The sequence below is a fragment of the Pholcus phalangioides genome, unplaced genomic scaffold (assembly GCF_987345545.1).
Source record: "Pholcus phalangioides strain wild (caught in Gottingen) unplaced genomic scaffold, Ppha-v1.0 ptg000009l_1, whole genome shotgun sequence".
Lineage (NCBI taxonomy): Eukaryota > Metazoa > Arthropoda > Arachnida > Araneae > Pholcidae > Pholcus > Pholcus phalangioides.
Window position 1 is genome coordinate 3,831,258 of NW_028301602.1, and position 16,176 is coordinate 3,847,433.

General features: G+C 34.8%; 1 protein-coding gene across 1 annotated transcript; it reads left to right on the plus strand.

Moving 5' to 3' along the window:
• The first annotated feature begins 136 nt into the window (after positions 1–136).
• LOC149081640 (polymerase delta-interacting protein 2-like) lies at positions 137–15,751 on the plus strand. Its single transcript, XM_089237055.1, has 11 exons — positions 137–326; positions 3,599–3,659; positions 3,801–3,898; positions 5,922–6,030; positions 6,140–6,209; positions 6,503–6,610; positions 10,329–10,465; positions 11,812–11,838; positions 13,519–13,644; positions 14,345–14,424; positions 15,525–15,751. Exons 1-11 carry the CDS (start codon positions 217–219, stop codon positions 15,601–15,603), a joined length of 1,005 nt encoding a protein of 334 aa, XP_089093181.1. The 5' UTR covers positions 137–216; the 3' UTR covers positions 15,604–15,751.
• Positions 15,752–16,176: the final 425 nt, after the last annotated feature.

Here is a 16,176-nt window from a genome sequence, read left to right on the forward strand (position 1 = left end):
ACACTACAAATGATGAATATTCCACAGAATATATTTTTTTTATTATAATTTGTTTTATTTCTAAATATTTACAATGAAATCAAATTTTAAATGGATTTAGCATGTAATTTTCTAATACGCGTTTGGCAACAGTCCATGCTCAGTTTTTTTTGTTGTTTACACTTTGGGCCTTCAGCTTCTAGTCACCATAGATTTAATCGCGGTTGCAGTAATATTATGAAATATTTGAGAATTTTACCGCTGATTGTTCGCATCGATTCGGCTCCTCTCCTATCGGCTAGCATCATCTCATCACCGAATATATTTTTGAGAGCTCGATTTGCGAGGTGAAGCATTTATATCCCTTAAAAACGTTGTACATATGATTTGATTAAAAGCATGTTCTTGATTTTGTAGGGAATGTACGTAAGCATGTTGGTTGCATTACACTCGCAGTGCCGTCTTAGTACATGAGCCCATTTGAAAATGGCCCGGGAGCCTCAAGAGAAGGCGGCGCACCCCCCCATAGAAATGAGTTCTAGTTGAAATGTTCGAGATCAATCATGTAAATTTTGCCAGATAAGGCCTTAGAAAAATAAAAATCACTTTGTCTAAGGACCCTTTATGTGTTTTGAAATCATAAAGTTGGTGAAAGGCCATGATCATAATCAACGTGTGGAACTAAAAACCCTCATTCACCTACCCAAATCTGTAAACTGGTCAACCCTAACAATGAACTGATTCGTTTAAACCAAGCCTTTTAGTCAAATGGATATACACGTCACGAGAGTTATCTACCCCTGGAAATCCAATTCAAAACTCTAGGATGATTCAAACAAGCTTAGAACAGCATACCTCTTAAAAAATGCCACAGACCAAATCGGTTCTGTACTTAGGTAATATACCCTCAAATGATAGTCATCCTTCTTTGAATGGGCCAAAGACCCTCCTCCTAACTAGATCGTGGCACGCAGCATTGTCTTAATGAAGATATAAGCAGGCGATCAAAGTAGACCTGAGCAATGCTGGAAGTTGTGACTATATATGTTGTGAATCTAAGGTGGAGTTTGTATTTGTACAATACTTGTTATCATGCTGCCTTCTACATTGCAAACTATGATTGAAGAGTAATGACTGAAAATTGTACCTTTGTAGGCCTGTTGCTCTCAGTGGTGAGTCTTTTTAATGGGGATATCTGCTCTCGTTCGCACCTTGAAACAGGGCCGCCATTTAAACTTTTTCTGGGGGGGGGGAGCAAAGCACATGTACTCAATTGTGTATATATATATATATATATATATACCATTTTTAGTGTATTTTCAAAAGCCGGGGGGGGGGGGGGAGAACTGTGACAACTCGACTAACACAGTGTTCATCAAAGACCCTGAAGACCCATTCTCTTCGATGGAAGTTCACCGGATTTTTCTGTTCATCTGTCTATATTGGCACCACTTTGTGCTGGATAAAAATGTGCATTTCCAAACACCAACATTGTTGTTGCTTGAGGGAAACAGAAAAATCTGTTGCTGAGCATGCCTTCCTCTAGGACATCGATATCCACTTCCAAGACACAGATAGCTGATCTTTCGAAATGCATTTACACTGCTGGTTGAACTGCGAAGCAATATAGATTTGCAGACATAAAGGAAATTTGGATAGGAAAGAAGATGAACACTACATTTGAGTTTAACACGCCACACTGCAATATAAACAGACATGACCACTAACTGCTCATAGATACCAATACAGAAGACCAAGATCAAGACAGTTAAAAAAACGAACACTTCTGAATTGTGATTCTTCATCCAAATATGAACTCAACCAGAGGCCACCATTTCATACCAAAATCACTTCATTTGTTCCATGTCACGATGATGATACAGATTCCATTGCATCTACAGCGGAAGTGTCAGTTGATCACAAGCTCAGGTGGTCATAAGGATGGACTCGCATTGCAAAGATTCAGGTCTGAACCCCTTTGACGCCACAGTGGTGATCAGCCAAAGTTGATTTTCTGTGGTTCCCAACTTTGAGGCATAAATGCGAGCTGATCTCCCCATTAAAAAGTCTTGCTGAAGAAAGAAACTGGCATACAATGATACAAATATTCAGTCATTACACTTCTGAAGTATAGATGACAGCACTGAAAAATCAGATGGGGGCCCAAATGTACAACACTATATATACACACATTTTTGGCAGAACTCACTCAGTAATGAATTGGCCACGACGATAGACTGTTTTCAATCCTCTCCTCCTTATTCGAAAGCCTTAATGCTATACATGGCATAATTACTGGCACTTAAACCTAGAATTTTAGATGCCTAGAAATATGTGAAACAATAAAAGCTTGGAATTTGAATGTATAAAAAAGAATGATATCCATCCAACTCGAATGTTTTCATGTCCAACCAGAGGCACACAATAGCCCAGATTCTTAAACACAATAACCATGTAAAGTGAAAATTTAGACATCTGTGAATTTCACTTCTAATATTGAAGACAGATGGCAGCACTATTAGAACATGAAACATTCATAATTTCATAATATAAATAAATAGATCAAGGTCTTACATATGCATATGTCGCGATCATTAGAAATTCACAAGGTGTAATGTTTATGAGGTGCAAGTATGGTTGAGTAGGAATAGTAGCCCAGGCTAAGATGTGATATGCACCTACTGTTCTGAAGAATACTCATTTGTATCACCAGTTTAATATAATAAGTAGTGACACAAAACATACTATGTCCAGTGGCAGTATGGGATTTGTGAGTCTCCAGGAAGATTTTTATCAAGAATCTCCATAAATTGATGAAAAATTACAAACGATTTCTCCAACGCGTATGATGTCCAAGGCAGCAGCACCTTGTATCTTGTTTACTTGTAATTTTCCCTACTACAGTATGTTCTCAGGCCTTGTCAGAAATAAGTGTTCAAGATATGGAACCATTAAGTTTAACATAACACATTGCAACTACTACTCAACCATACACGCTCCTCTACAGAATTTCGCGTACATGTTGTGAGCCTAACGCAAAGCTTGTTTCTGTGTAATGCTTGTTATGTACAGTGCTGTCGACTACGATCAATTTTTCTGACTGTGAGTGAAGTATAATGATTGAATGATTGTACTGTTGTAGGCCTGTTGCTCTCTGTGGCGAGACTTTTTAATGGGGAAATCAGCTCGCATTTGCTCCTTGAATTTGGGAACCACAAGGAACCCAACTTCAGCTGTGATGCAACTACGGGAAGTCTCCATACTGAGCAGGTAGCACACCAACCTCTCAGTGAAAGAAATGAAGTAAAAGCCATTCTGAATTCGCTATATGTCCTTGCTTTTTATGTATAAATATTGTGTTGCATTATCAATATAGAATTGACAACAAAACAACAAACTGCTCTATACGGGATCTACTTGATTCTAAAGTCAACGACCAAAGTTTAAATATTTCTTTACTTAGAATAAATATCGGCACACAATGAGGAATGATATAATCAATATCATTATGTATTAAAGATCATGTGATCTGTAATCCTTGTTCTTTAAGAATATTTCAAAGATATTGTAATGGAGATTCTTATCAAACATATAATTTCTCACATTTTTCTTGCTCTAGACTTGCTGAAATTGGCAAATTGGAAACTCCGAAACTTGAAGGAAAATATGATACAGGACAGGTATAAAAATTCAGTCAATTTTTTTTTTTTTTTTTTTTTTTTTGCCGCCTTCTTGAAGTCATTCCTCATAATTGATTGGGAGGAATATCAAATCTTACTATATATTTCATTTAAAATTGTATTATTTTCTTTTGTATACAGCTATTTTTGCATAGAGTGTTTGGATACAGAGGCGTGACATTATTTCCTTGGATTGCCAGGGTTTATGATAGGGATGTGCCAAACAAAGATGAAAACAGGTGAGAATGATCTGTTGATTTCATTTGTAAATGATTGTATCTTGTTTAAACAGTGATAAAAAAAGATCCTGTAAGTTATAAAGTACCAAACATGTTTAGGACCACTCACATGTTCCAGTTTTCAAATTTCAACATGCATGTTAAGAAATAACAAATTTTTTTTTGTTGGTTCCAGAAGTCGAAGTAGCGGTTTAAAGTAGTGTTCAATAGCATTGGGGTGCACAGCTGTCACCATCAAATGAAGGATTGTCACATTTACTCATAGATTCTTTGTGTGCAGTTAATCTTATCAGCCGAAACAACGGTTCTTGAAATGACATCTTCCGGGGTGGGTCCAAGGTGTCTTCTCTCCACTAATGTTATGAGATAGTTTCAAAAGAAGAAGCCTTACAGATTTTGGTGTGTGGGTCTTGCCAACCAGTCACATGCCTGGGATAAGCCAATAATTTTTCAATTATAGTTCAATTTTTTTTTCCGACTGAATATGGGGGAGGGGATTATGACGAGGGTCATAATTCATAGCAACTGTTGAAAAAATAATTTTAATACTTACATTCAGTAAGGAATAAAAATTCTCAAATAGGCTTTTTTGAGAATAAATAATTTACGGGAAATAACAGAGGACATTTTTGCGAAAAAGTTGGGATGGACGAAATTACATGAAAATATGCAGGAATTCTTTGGAAATATGGGTCATGTGGTCATCCTACATAGGCCTATATGGCTACAGGCTTTCTGATCCTTTTATCAAGGCAAATTTCAGTATTGTATCAAACATAAAATGATTTCTGCTTAAATGTCATTACTAACATCAATACTAACTACACACAGTGGGTCTTTTTTTTAAGCAAGACCTTTAGAATTTGATGTTTACAAATTGATATAATATAAATTACCATTTCAAACTCGAGATTAAAAGTGAGTAAATGTTGAGTATAAATTTAAAAAATCCAATTAATTTCATTTTGTGAAAAAAAATCAGGATTTTTATCAACCAAAATACCAATGTCCTTAAATTTTTATATTTCCCCTGGAAAAGTGCTTGAATAGTTTGTCTCTGAGTATAACTCAGCCGGGGGCTCCGTGATGATGCAAAGATGACTGTTTTTATTAATTAGACTCGCTTTGCATGGTGTAATTAGTGGATTCCTGCTATAGGTGAGTAAGGGCGTTGGCAAAGTTGGTTGAATTTTTTCTTCTGAAAAATTGACCCGTATATAAGCTGATCCCACTAATTTAGGAACAAATTTTGAACAAAAAGCCTTGGCTTATACAAGAGTTTTAATGTGGTACTTCTTTTACTTTTTATGAAGGTTTCAACACTACTTGGTACATATTTTATTTACTTGATGTAGAATAGTGTTTCGTGAAGTGTAGGTGATATTGTGCTTGGGAAGGGGTGGAATGTGCTGGAACATGCCAGACATGCAGTAGTGACTGGGACACAATAGATGATTTTATGGGTTTGATTGCAAGGTGTGGCTTAGCACTGGTAAAATATTCTCAGGTAAGTGTGGCAATTGGAAATAGAAGTTTTGGAGATGGATTCAGACTATTTTCATCTTATAGGTGTGTGTTTTGTAATTACAGTGATGGATATTTTAAAGTTTGAGACTGAATATGGTGTCTGTTTCTGAAATTCTAGGCGAAAGAATAGCTTAAAATAAGCAAAAATGCTGTGCTTGCTATTTGTATTGTCATCAGAAAATAATTATTCATCAATAGTTATAATAAACAATGTGGCAATTAAAAAATGAATGGTCTCGAATGAATGGTCTTAGGGGCCGTTCAAGTATTACGTCATCATCGATGGAGGGAGGGGGTTTCTGATTTGCTGACAAGGGGGAGGGGGTCAAAAATGACTAAAAATTTGTTTACGTGATACTTGAACCGCCCCTTATAGATATGAAACAAACTCATTTTTAATGTATTTTTCTCAGTGATATTTTCACAAACTGAAACCTAAGTTATGAAGTGTTCCTAAAGATTGTAATTTATAATTTCTTTTCTTTTGTTGTGACAGAGAAAGTGAAGAGTCAAGTAGTGGATATAACCACGTAGGCAAGGAAGTAAAAAGTCATACACATACATACTATCAAGTTCTTATCGATTCTCATGATTGTCCTTATGTTGTAAGTAACTAAACAATAGTCTAGCATTTTTTAAAATCTTATGCACTCTATAAAATAAGACATGCTCTTTTTTTTCTCACCAAAAATTTGTTTTTGTTTCTTTCAACAGAGAACCCAAACAGAAGCTGTAACATTTTTAGGAAACCAAGAAAACAGTCGATCACTTTATGCCATACCAGGTATGTAACTTTGCTTCCATTTTTTCTATGCTGCATTAAAAAAAATTACTACCTTCAAAAACCAACTACCTTCATTGAAAAAAAGAAAAAAAAATGTTTGAAGTTCTACCTTGAGGATATGTTTACCATTGAAATGATTAGATATTTCAATCTTAATTTTCGGCATTTATAGCGTACAAAGTTTTCATCAACAGCTGATACTGTCATCAATATTGCTGTATTAGAACATCATCACTCATTTCTCACCATTTATGAGTTCATTAATGAATTTCAATTTGTTTTGCTCTTTTCAGGTTTAGATTACGTAGCTCACGAAGACATATTGCCCTACACAAGTATAGAGAAGCAGCCAATAAATCATGAATTGTTTGACAAGTTCCTCGTTTACGATCCTGAAAAAGGTATATTATTATAGTAATACATCGAAGTTACACTGTAGGTGAAACACTGACAATAAGTAATATTTGTGTGAAAATCTGGGTACAGTTTTATATATTATACAACATTGAATATTTGTAAATTAGGACCAATATTTTCACAAAACATCTGTATTTTAGAGAAAAAAAACTGTGATCAAACTACAGGTATTCCTGTATAAAAATTTGAAAACTATTATTTTATTGTTACTAACACAAAAGAAAAAGTTATGTTAATGTTGATTGATTGATAAATCTTTCACAAGTATGATGGGACAATCGACACTTTTTTCTTTTCATGTAAAATTTCACAGCAAGACACCAATGTTTTTTTTTTCTTGTTTCTTGCGGCTGACTGTAATCCCATTAGAATGTGCTCTATAACATGTAGAACTGAATGTCACGTATGGTATAATGTTTGATAGCACTTTGATCCATTGTAAGAAATATGCTGATTATATCAAAGCAGACAGTTTTTTTCCTGGCATGAAGACAAGGAAACAAATTTACAAGTTTGTCAAAATTAATTGAGAGAGTGGCAAGTGTATGACTTTTTCAACTATTTCAATAAATAGCATAATTTTGTGAATGAACTTTTTTATGATGCAACAATGTTTGTTTAGTGATGACTAACCCATTCTTCAAAAAGTGAGATGGTCTTCCAAAACTTAAAATGGTTGAATGGTCGAACTTGATTTCTCTAACTCTCTGGCAAAGTTTTAATTTTTTGCAACTTTTCCAACTTTCACTACCTTAAAAATTATGTTATCTACATACAGTTGGCCCCCCGTATTCGCGGTTTCCATATTCATGGTTTTCCCCTTTATTGGAATTTTTGTCTAAAATACTCAGCAATCATCGTTCACGTGTTTTATTTACAAAATTTGAGTTGTGCTTGTTTAGGATGGCTCATTTTTCTAGTGCTACTGATAATGCTTTGAAAAGGTAAATCAAAATGAAAACTTGACAAGAAAAATTTGATATATTGACTGATTGGCGAAGTCAATACCTTCGGTGGTCCGCCATTACGGAATCAACGAATGTTCGGTGAGTTATATCAAGAAAATGGAATCTGAAATTCGTTCAGTCGTAGCTGTAGCCGCACCTGTGGCAGTCAAAACTTTGCAACGCCTATGGGATCCATGTGTTTCACGTACAGAAAATTCTGTTTTTTGTGGGTACAAGACTGACACAAAAAAGTATTTCAATTGATTGTAATATTATAACAGAAAATGCGAAAAATTTTACTATTCCATAAGGAAAGGGCTGGTGAAACGTCTATTTCATTAGAATCTTATGCAAGTAAAGGTTGTTTCATAGGTTTAAGAAACGATTTGGATTGCGCAATGTAAAAAGCACTGGCGATCAAGCCTCTGCCGACCAGGAGGCAGCTAGAAAATTTCGAAAAATTTGTAGAAAACTATTTAAGAGAAGGGTTATGCCCCTCACCAGGTGTTTAACGCTGACGAAACTACACTATTTTGGAAGAAAATGCCGCAAAGAAGTTAAGCAACAGGAAGAAAGCAAGCTCCTAGTTTTAAGGCAAGTAGAGATAGACTTACTATGTTGTTTTGCGCAAATGCGAATGGGTACATGATAAAGCCCACTATCATTTTCAAATCTGTGAATTCGCGAGCGTTGAAGGGAGGGATAAGCCAAAGCTCCCAGTATTTTGGACGAACAATAAAAAGGCTTGGACTATGAAAACACTTTTCCTGGATTAGTTTAAACGGTTTTTCGTTTCGGAAGTCAGGAGGTACCTTGTTAGTGAATACACGCTATTCAAAGTTCTTTTGATATTGGGTTGATCGAGGAGGAGTTAATGCAGCTTATACTGAAACTGAAGCAGTACCAGATAAAGAAGATCGAGATAAAGAAGTAGAAGACAAGTTCACCACAAGTAACATAGCGAAAGGGAATTGCAAGCTGAAATCAGCAATAGATTATTTTCATAACATAAATCCCTCTATTTTACGTTCTAGAAATAGAGTAGAAAAATTAGTAGAGGAAGCCTTGCCAACATACTCCGACATACTTAATGATATGAAGAAGACACAGCAAACAGAAAAATGACAACAACAACAACATTCTTTCAGAAAACATCGCCAACAATCGCTGCATCCTGTTTTACATTCCCTTCTACCTCTGCGTCACCCTGCTCTTTCTCATGATATTCAATAAACGTGATATACAATAAAAACCTATGGTTTCTGTTATTCACGAATTTCTGTATTCGCGGTCACTCCCGGAACGTAACCCCGCGAATACGGGGGGCCGACTGTATAATGTTCTGATTAACTGGACAATTCTGACTTGATTATCATCAGACTTGACAAAAGCATCATTTCCATTTCGGCAATGCTCATGGATTATACTTTGCTCAAGAAATAGACATTTTTTCACAGGAAATGTTACTGAAATTGGTGTATTAATATATTAAAAATATATATAACATGCATAGTGCCTTTTTTAAAAAGTCTAAAGTTAGAGTTATATAATATCTTCTGATTATTTTCGCCTCAGGAACAAAACTGTTAAGTTCAAATTTTAAATTGATCCCAATCAAAATTAAAAGTTTGTGGTTTTCCTCATAACTTGTTTCAAATTAGTTATTCACTGATTTATGTATATTTTTTGTGAAAAATACAACAGAGCAATCAAATATATAGTAAAATATGTGTTTAAAATACATTAGATTTTTAGCAATTCGCTGTGCATGAATCCTGTGAGTTTAAAATGGCAAAACATGCTACCTTTATGTCTGCACACAGAAGTTTACAACATTTGAATGAGCTGTTTTCAACTCACTCTCTTCCAGTTATCTAGCACACCCTGGTGTGGTATGCGCCTGATTAGTGAGAGAATACTGTAATTATGAGTTTAATTACCTTTCTGAGATGCACAAGTTAACCTGTTCTAACCTAGTAAGAAATATAAGTACACATAGAGGTATAAATAGGTAATTTTTTTATTTGCTTCTTCAGTTGTTTTCTCCTTTCTTTTCAAGTGAGCAGAATAAAAATGAATGGATTCACAAGTTGATAACACAAAAGCAATAGAATGACCTTGGATGATTGAAGAGAGGGTATTGGTAGAAAATAAAAGAAATAATCAAATCTTCTTATCTACTCATCCTTTTCCTCAATTTTGTACATGTGAACATATATTGCAATTTTCACATTTTTCTTGCTGGGACCTACACTATACATCATTCAAATTTGTTGCAAAAAATTCATCAAAGAAGGGGCTTTAAATTATGAACAGCAGATTCTCCCTATGATCAGTCGTGTGCTATTTAGGCTTGTCTAGTAATCCACTGTTTTCAGGCTGGCTTCCTTTGTGTGTGGGAGAGGAAAACATGTGACTGTGTGTGTGTGAGGTTAAAGATGCTTTGTTAGTCAATGAATACATAGTTTTAATTTTGGGGGACCCCCAAAATCCTAGGGGAACAAAAGCCCTCTTGCTCATGCAGAAATTGGGCTGTGTGTGTGCCCAGAAATTAACATTATTTAAACAAGGCTTTTTTCAACTGCCTTCCAGTAATCCTTTGATTTCAGTAATCTTGTGCGTAACCCTAATCATATGTGCCGGATTAGTAAGACACTCTTGTATTCTTTTGTTTATTAATTGAACCATACATTATTGCTTCTAAATCTGAGCAGTAAATCATATGAAAGCACAGAATATTTCTTGACCTTCACAGATCCACCTTTCAGTGCAAGAGAAACTCTAAGAGCATGGCACGAAAAGAATCACCCTTGGCTTGAGCTTTCTGATGTCCATAAAGAAACCACAGAAAATATTCGTGTGACAGTGATACCATTTTATATGGGACAAAAAGTAAGTTTATTATTATTTATTCATTTCAACATTGGTGCATGTACAATGGCTGAAACTCAATTTTATCCATAAAGCTCATTCAAGATAACATATATGAACTAATCCAAGATTAATTTGGCAAGTTTGGCACACAGCAATGTTGACCAAGCCTTATAGGATTAGATGATCATTTGTAAGATTAAGAACTCTTGCATTTGTAGTATGAATAGAGAAAGAGCACTTATGTATATATACATATAAATTGTTTATTTGGCAGCTATATGAATAAAAAGTGTTTGAAATTTTTCTAGTTTGTGGGATTGTGATTGGAAGGCCCTAAATCTGGAAATTGAAAATGGACAAAAGAGTTTCGGCCATGGTAGCCCAGATTGATAGGACACTCACTTAATATATCAAAAGATGTTCTAATATGTTCCGTGTTTGATACCTGATCAATCCTTGTTGGAATCTTTCATGACACAGAAGCAGTGTTATTCAAAAGAAAATTTTTGAAGGGTAATTTCATTCCTCTCCATAATTTTAAGGAGTAAATTTGTAAAATGAGGGGTATTTTTTTAAATAAAAAACAAGAGTAATACTATATTAAAGCAATACTCGTACGTTAAATTTGAAGGAGTATTTTTACTCCTCTATGAAATTTGGAGGGGTAAAGTTGAATTTTGATGTGTGAATCATGAGTCTAAATGTGTATTGGCGAACACTGTACAGAAGTAACATTCAGATAACTAAACAGCACATAATTACAGCAGGAAGTCCCAAGTTAGCACACCAACTCCCGGAGACTGATTTATGGCTTCTCCACTTGCACAATATTCAAATTTGTTTTCCATTTACCCATTCTAATTTTATATCTTGACTACCAATTACTTGAAATTTGCCACCCTGCTTAGCCCCTCCCCCTTCAGTGGAGACATCTCCTGCCAACCTCTCTGTGACAGAAATGAAACTAAACAGCTTTCAGAATAGGCACTATATAAATGTAGGTATTTAGCTCAAATGTGCACGAAATGACTGTGCTCATGTGCCAATTTCAGTCCATCTTGATGGAACAGACCTCTTTTATTTGATGCACAATTGTCATTTTCTCTTAAATGGGAGTTTGTGGTTCACATGTTTGTAATTAATGAAATATTACTATTATTATTGGCTAACATCATCTAACAAGACGTGTACTTGATTTGTATCAAGCAAGTTCACCTTAATACAATATGACTATTAAAATCATGTATACCTCTAAGTGATAAAATTTATCTGTTTCTATGAAAATGTACCCACCTGTTTGATATCTTTTTAAATTATGTTTCAAATCTGAATAATATTTATATCTCTTAATTTCTCATTTACAGATTTCACAGAATACAAGTGTGTACTGGGTATGTATATATTCATGTCTTGTACAATATAGCAATATTCTTCAACCTTTTTTACACCTGCAGATGAGACAATATGAGAAATATTTCATAGACCAGAAAAAAATTTAATTGTTATAAAATAAATTTTTTTGATTAGAGTGGCATTCACTGCTGTTGCTTGGTTAAAAAAGTTTGAAACTTCCATTAGATTAATACGTTTTGTTTTTATCTCTAATATGGCTGGACAAGCCTTTTTCATACAGATAGGAAGTCAAATAGCGTCTTGCTTTGTCCCACAACAATGTAGCACCCCAGTCATGTAATGGCCGATTGAGGTAAACATTTTAGCTGACTGGAGCTACTAGTTTATGGGCCACTAGTTAAAAAACACTGCATCATATAATCAAATAATATTAACTGCTATGCAATGATTTTGTTGGCAAGATAGGTATACCAATGTTTGAATTTTATACCGTTAGTAATGCTTAAGCTTTTCCAATTTGATCATGTGATATATTTATTATTATTATTAAGTTACATTATATGCTTAGCAGTGGATTTGCTTTGCTGTATGTAGGCTACATCTCCGGACAATATTTCTGTCTCTTGGCCCCCCTGTGGAGGACCCTCTACCCTCATCCAGTAGCGAGACCCTTTGTACTTATTGAATTTAGTCTAAACTAAATTTGCTATTAACAAACATTTTCTAAGATTGATTTCTGGACCACTGGGCATGGATCCAGAAAGGGGGTGGATGATCATCTCTCCCAAGAGTCAATTGAAAAAATAAGTCTGTTTAATGTACGGAACAATCCAACAAACCTATGCAATAAATCTGAAACACCACTCTGAGTCCAAACCTATTCTGGGCTAGAGTTCAGTAAGCTTCTAACCCTTCTTGTGGGGTTCTACCCATCACTGTCTCAACATAATGCGTCCTCAGCTAAGTGATGTTCTGGAGCTTCCATACCTAGCTAGAAGTAACAACTTACATATTTACATACACTATGCTTGCAAATCATAGTGCCAAATCTGATAACATAAGCCCCATAGGGACATAAGGCCCTGTGCCATGCCCACATAGGTTAATATGGTCCTGTGCCATGTCCACATAGGTTAATATGGCCCTAGTTCTATGGACAGCTCTGCTGGATTCTGAAAGTAGTCACATTTTTTTCCACCATATTTCACTTGAAGCCTTGTATTTTCACAGCTCTCTGAGGCCCTCCTTCTCCACTTGCCATGGCTCCCTTTTTGGATGATTTTCAACTGTATGTGAGTATCCCAGGAGCCATGGTTTTCCAGGTTGAGAACCACTCTGGGCCGTAATATTTGGCCACCTTTCTTCCATTCTATTCTAATTTTGAAAACACTTGTAAAAGAAATTACTCCAGAAAAGGAGCTGTTAAAATCTAATGAAACTTTATATCCGTGATTGGAACATTTATTTTAATATAGTGATTAAAGTATTAACTCAAAAAAGATATCTTATTTTTCAAATCTGCACACAGGAAATGTTTTTTGCATCCTGAAAATGAGTTATGGGGGGGGGGGGTATCAATCGGTACAGTCTGTCCAAAACTGAAGTTAATCTTTGTAGCTTGATAACTACTTTTTCCTTTGCACTTTTTTTTCGCAAGGAATGATACAGAAGAAACAAGATTTCCAAACAGTTGTCTTTTTTTTTCTTTTTCCCTGTAGTGGAGGTACTGCATTAGACTAGAAAACCTTGGGGATCTTACAGTACAATTGCGAGAACGTCATTGGCGGATCTTCAGTCTTTCAGGCTCCTTAGAAACTGTCAGAGGCAGAGGAGTAGTTGGACAGGTAAATAATATTTACATAAATTCTTATCAACAATTTTACAGTTGTGGCTGAGACCTGGAGATGACCATCATTCTGAAGCTCTCCCGTAGAAACTTGACAAAACATTTAGTAGAGAGCTGTTGAGTCTGATTTATTGAGGTAGGTGAATTGTTTTCTAGAAATTCTTGATGTGTGAAAGACTAAACCAATTTGATGTGTGTTTGTTTTTTTCATACATGTCATGCAGATCAGAGATTCTTGAATTTTTTTTTACTGCAGTTGCGTCAATCAGAACAGAATTAGAATTTCTTGTGGCCCCCATGGCTAATCTTGAGATTTAATGCAGGGTTTCCAGAAACCTGGAAAAAAGTCAGGGAAAATGTAAAATAAATATAATATAAACACTATTCACACTGGCTGGGGGATACCGAATCTTTATTCCCAGTTATTGAGCGGAAAAAGATGTCTGCTCATGTCAAACATCATGGTCAGAAAGCTGATCCCTGTCAGCTTGCAGAGCGGTTATATTATATTTATCCACAAAATGTGAAATATTTGACAAAAAGTCAGGAAGATATACAAAATTCCAAACATGTCTCGTGAGATAGTGAATTCACACACACACTGATTGAAAATATGTCATTTTTCAATAATACAAACAAGTGAAATGTTTATTATTTATTTTTAAGATGTAAATATATACTTATGTCTTTCCATACAGGAACCTGTATTATCCAAAATGCAGCCGGCCTTTCAGTACAGTAGTCATGTTAGTTTGCAGTCACCGTGTGGGCATATGTGGTGAGTTAATATTATAGAATGCGAATGTTGCTAATGTTTCGAAATATTATATAAAGTTATTTTGCAAGCGCTGAATGGGCGCTTATGACTCAATTTATCAGTTAATAATTATGATATATTTTCATTTATTCCATATTTTTACCATTTGATGATGTTTCTGCTTTTTTTTTTGCCTGTAAAAATTGGGTGCGTGAGCACTTTGCCAGTTGCAAACTTTGGAAAGAGAGAATTTTTGTGCCGATCTAAATTTCCTCACAAAAATTAATATAAGAGATTTTTTTGGAAAACAATGTAGGGATTTTTCATTGATGGAAGCGAAATTGTAGGGATTTTTGCCCTATTCAAACATCAATCCGATGTAATCTTGTGACATCAATCCGATTAACACCAAATCACCAGTTAATTACCTGTCATTACTACTCTCAAATCAAATATCGCCAAAAATAAAAATAAAAAACATCTGGCCAGAAACTGGATATACAGACACAATGGGACATATGATCAAAGCAGATACAAGTCATCTCGCTTATTTGGATGTTGAAAGGTAGAATCGACGCGGACTGTTCTGCAAATTTTGTCTTCGCTTCCCCGAAAATGAAATATTTTTTGTGATTTGAAGCAATGGCTACAATTTACATAATGCTTTTGATGTCCTTTTGGGGATGAAAAATGAAAGCAATGGTCTTTTTTCCAAGTAAATTCTTTGAGAATTATTTTTCCTCCTAAAAGTAAGAATTTTTTACAATCAGTTGAAATTCAGGATATATAGGAATTTTTTGAGAGTCCGAGAGATTTTTCTTTTCCAGAATGGCTTAGGATAAGTGGCAACCATGTTTTCGAACCTTGGGCCGATATACTGTTATTGTTAGCTTCACACAATTTTGTATATGACAACTTTTAACATTTTCATTGCCATTGTTTTACATTCTAGACCTTTTCTCAATTTCAAAACACTTTCTGTCAGACCAAGGGAAAGTTCTGACCTGTATGATGCATTGAAGAAAACATTTGTTATTGTGCTAATGCCTTGATTCATATTGTTATATTTGAACTAATATCTGAAAAAAAAAAAAGTTTATACATTTCTTTGAATACATTAGGGGTACTTTTCGAATGGAAAGAGAAGATGGCCTCAACTTTGAGTGTAGAATACCTCCGTTCTCATTGGAGAGTAAATGAAAATTTCCACCTAGCAAGTTTCAATTCTTTTTAAGCAATTGTGATGCATTTCCCTATCAAATCAGACTCATACAAAGATCTAAATGGAAAGAGTTGGTTGTACACTTTTCTGTATAAAGACTCAAAATAAATTGTTTTTTTAAATCAATGTAGGAAATGTAATCTTATTTAAAACGCTTCGCATTTAAAAATAAAGTTCCTCATTCTAATTGTAATTTTGGATATTCTTATTCCATTCAATTTCAAATTACAAGGATCTTCATCTACTATGTATCAAGTTTATAAATTACTGTAAACCTATTATTAGTGTTAAGTACTTTTACAGTTTATATTCAATCGTTCATTATTTGTGATTGTGTTTAAAAATTCAAGTCCAATGTGCTAATTATTAAATACATAGGCCTATTTGAAATCTGATAAATTACAGTAAAACTCCTCTCTTGCAGACACTCGCGGGACAAAAAATCCATCTGTTAAAGAGGGGGTGACCATATCAGATAGGGGCTCCTTTTGAAAATGCAAAATATAATGTTCATAATAACTGAAATGGCTCTTTATTTGAAAATGAATGGT

Coding starts and splice junctions, on each gene's coding strand:
- LOC149081640 (XM_089237055.1), top strand. CDS start 217: ATGAAATATTTGAGAATTTTACCGCTGATTGTTCGCATCGATTCGGCT. Junction 3,899..5,921: donor CCAAACAAAGATGAAAACAG/GTGAGAATGATC, acceptor TTGTTGTGACAG/AGAAAGTGAAGAGTCAAGTA. Junction 11,839..13,518: donor AGAATACAAGTGTGTACTGG/GTATGTATATAT, acceptor TTTTCCCTGTAG/TGGAGGTACTGCATTAGACT.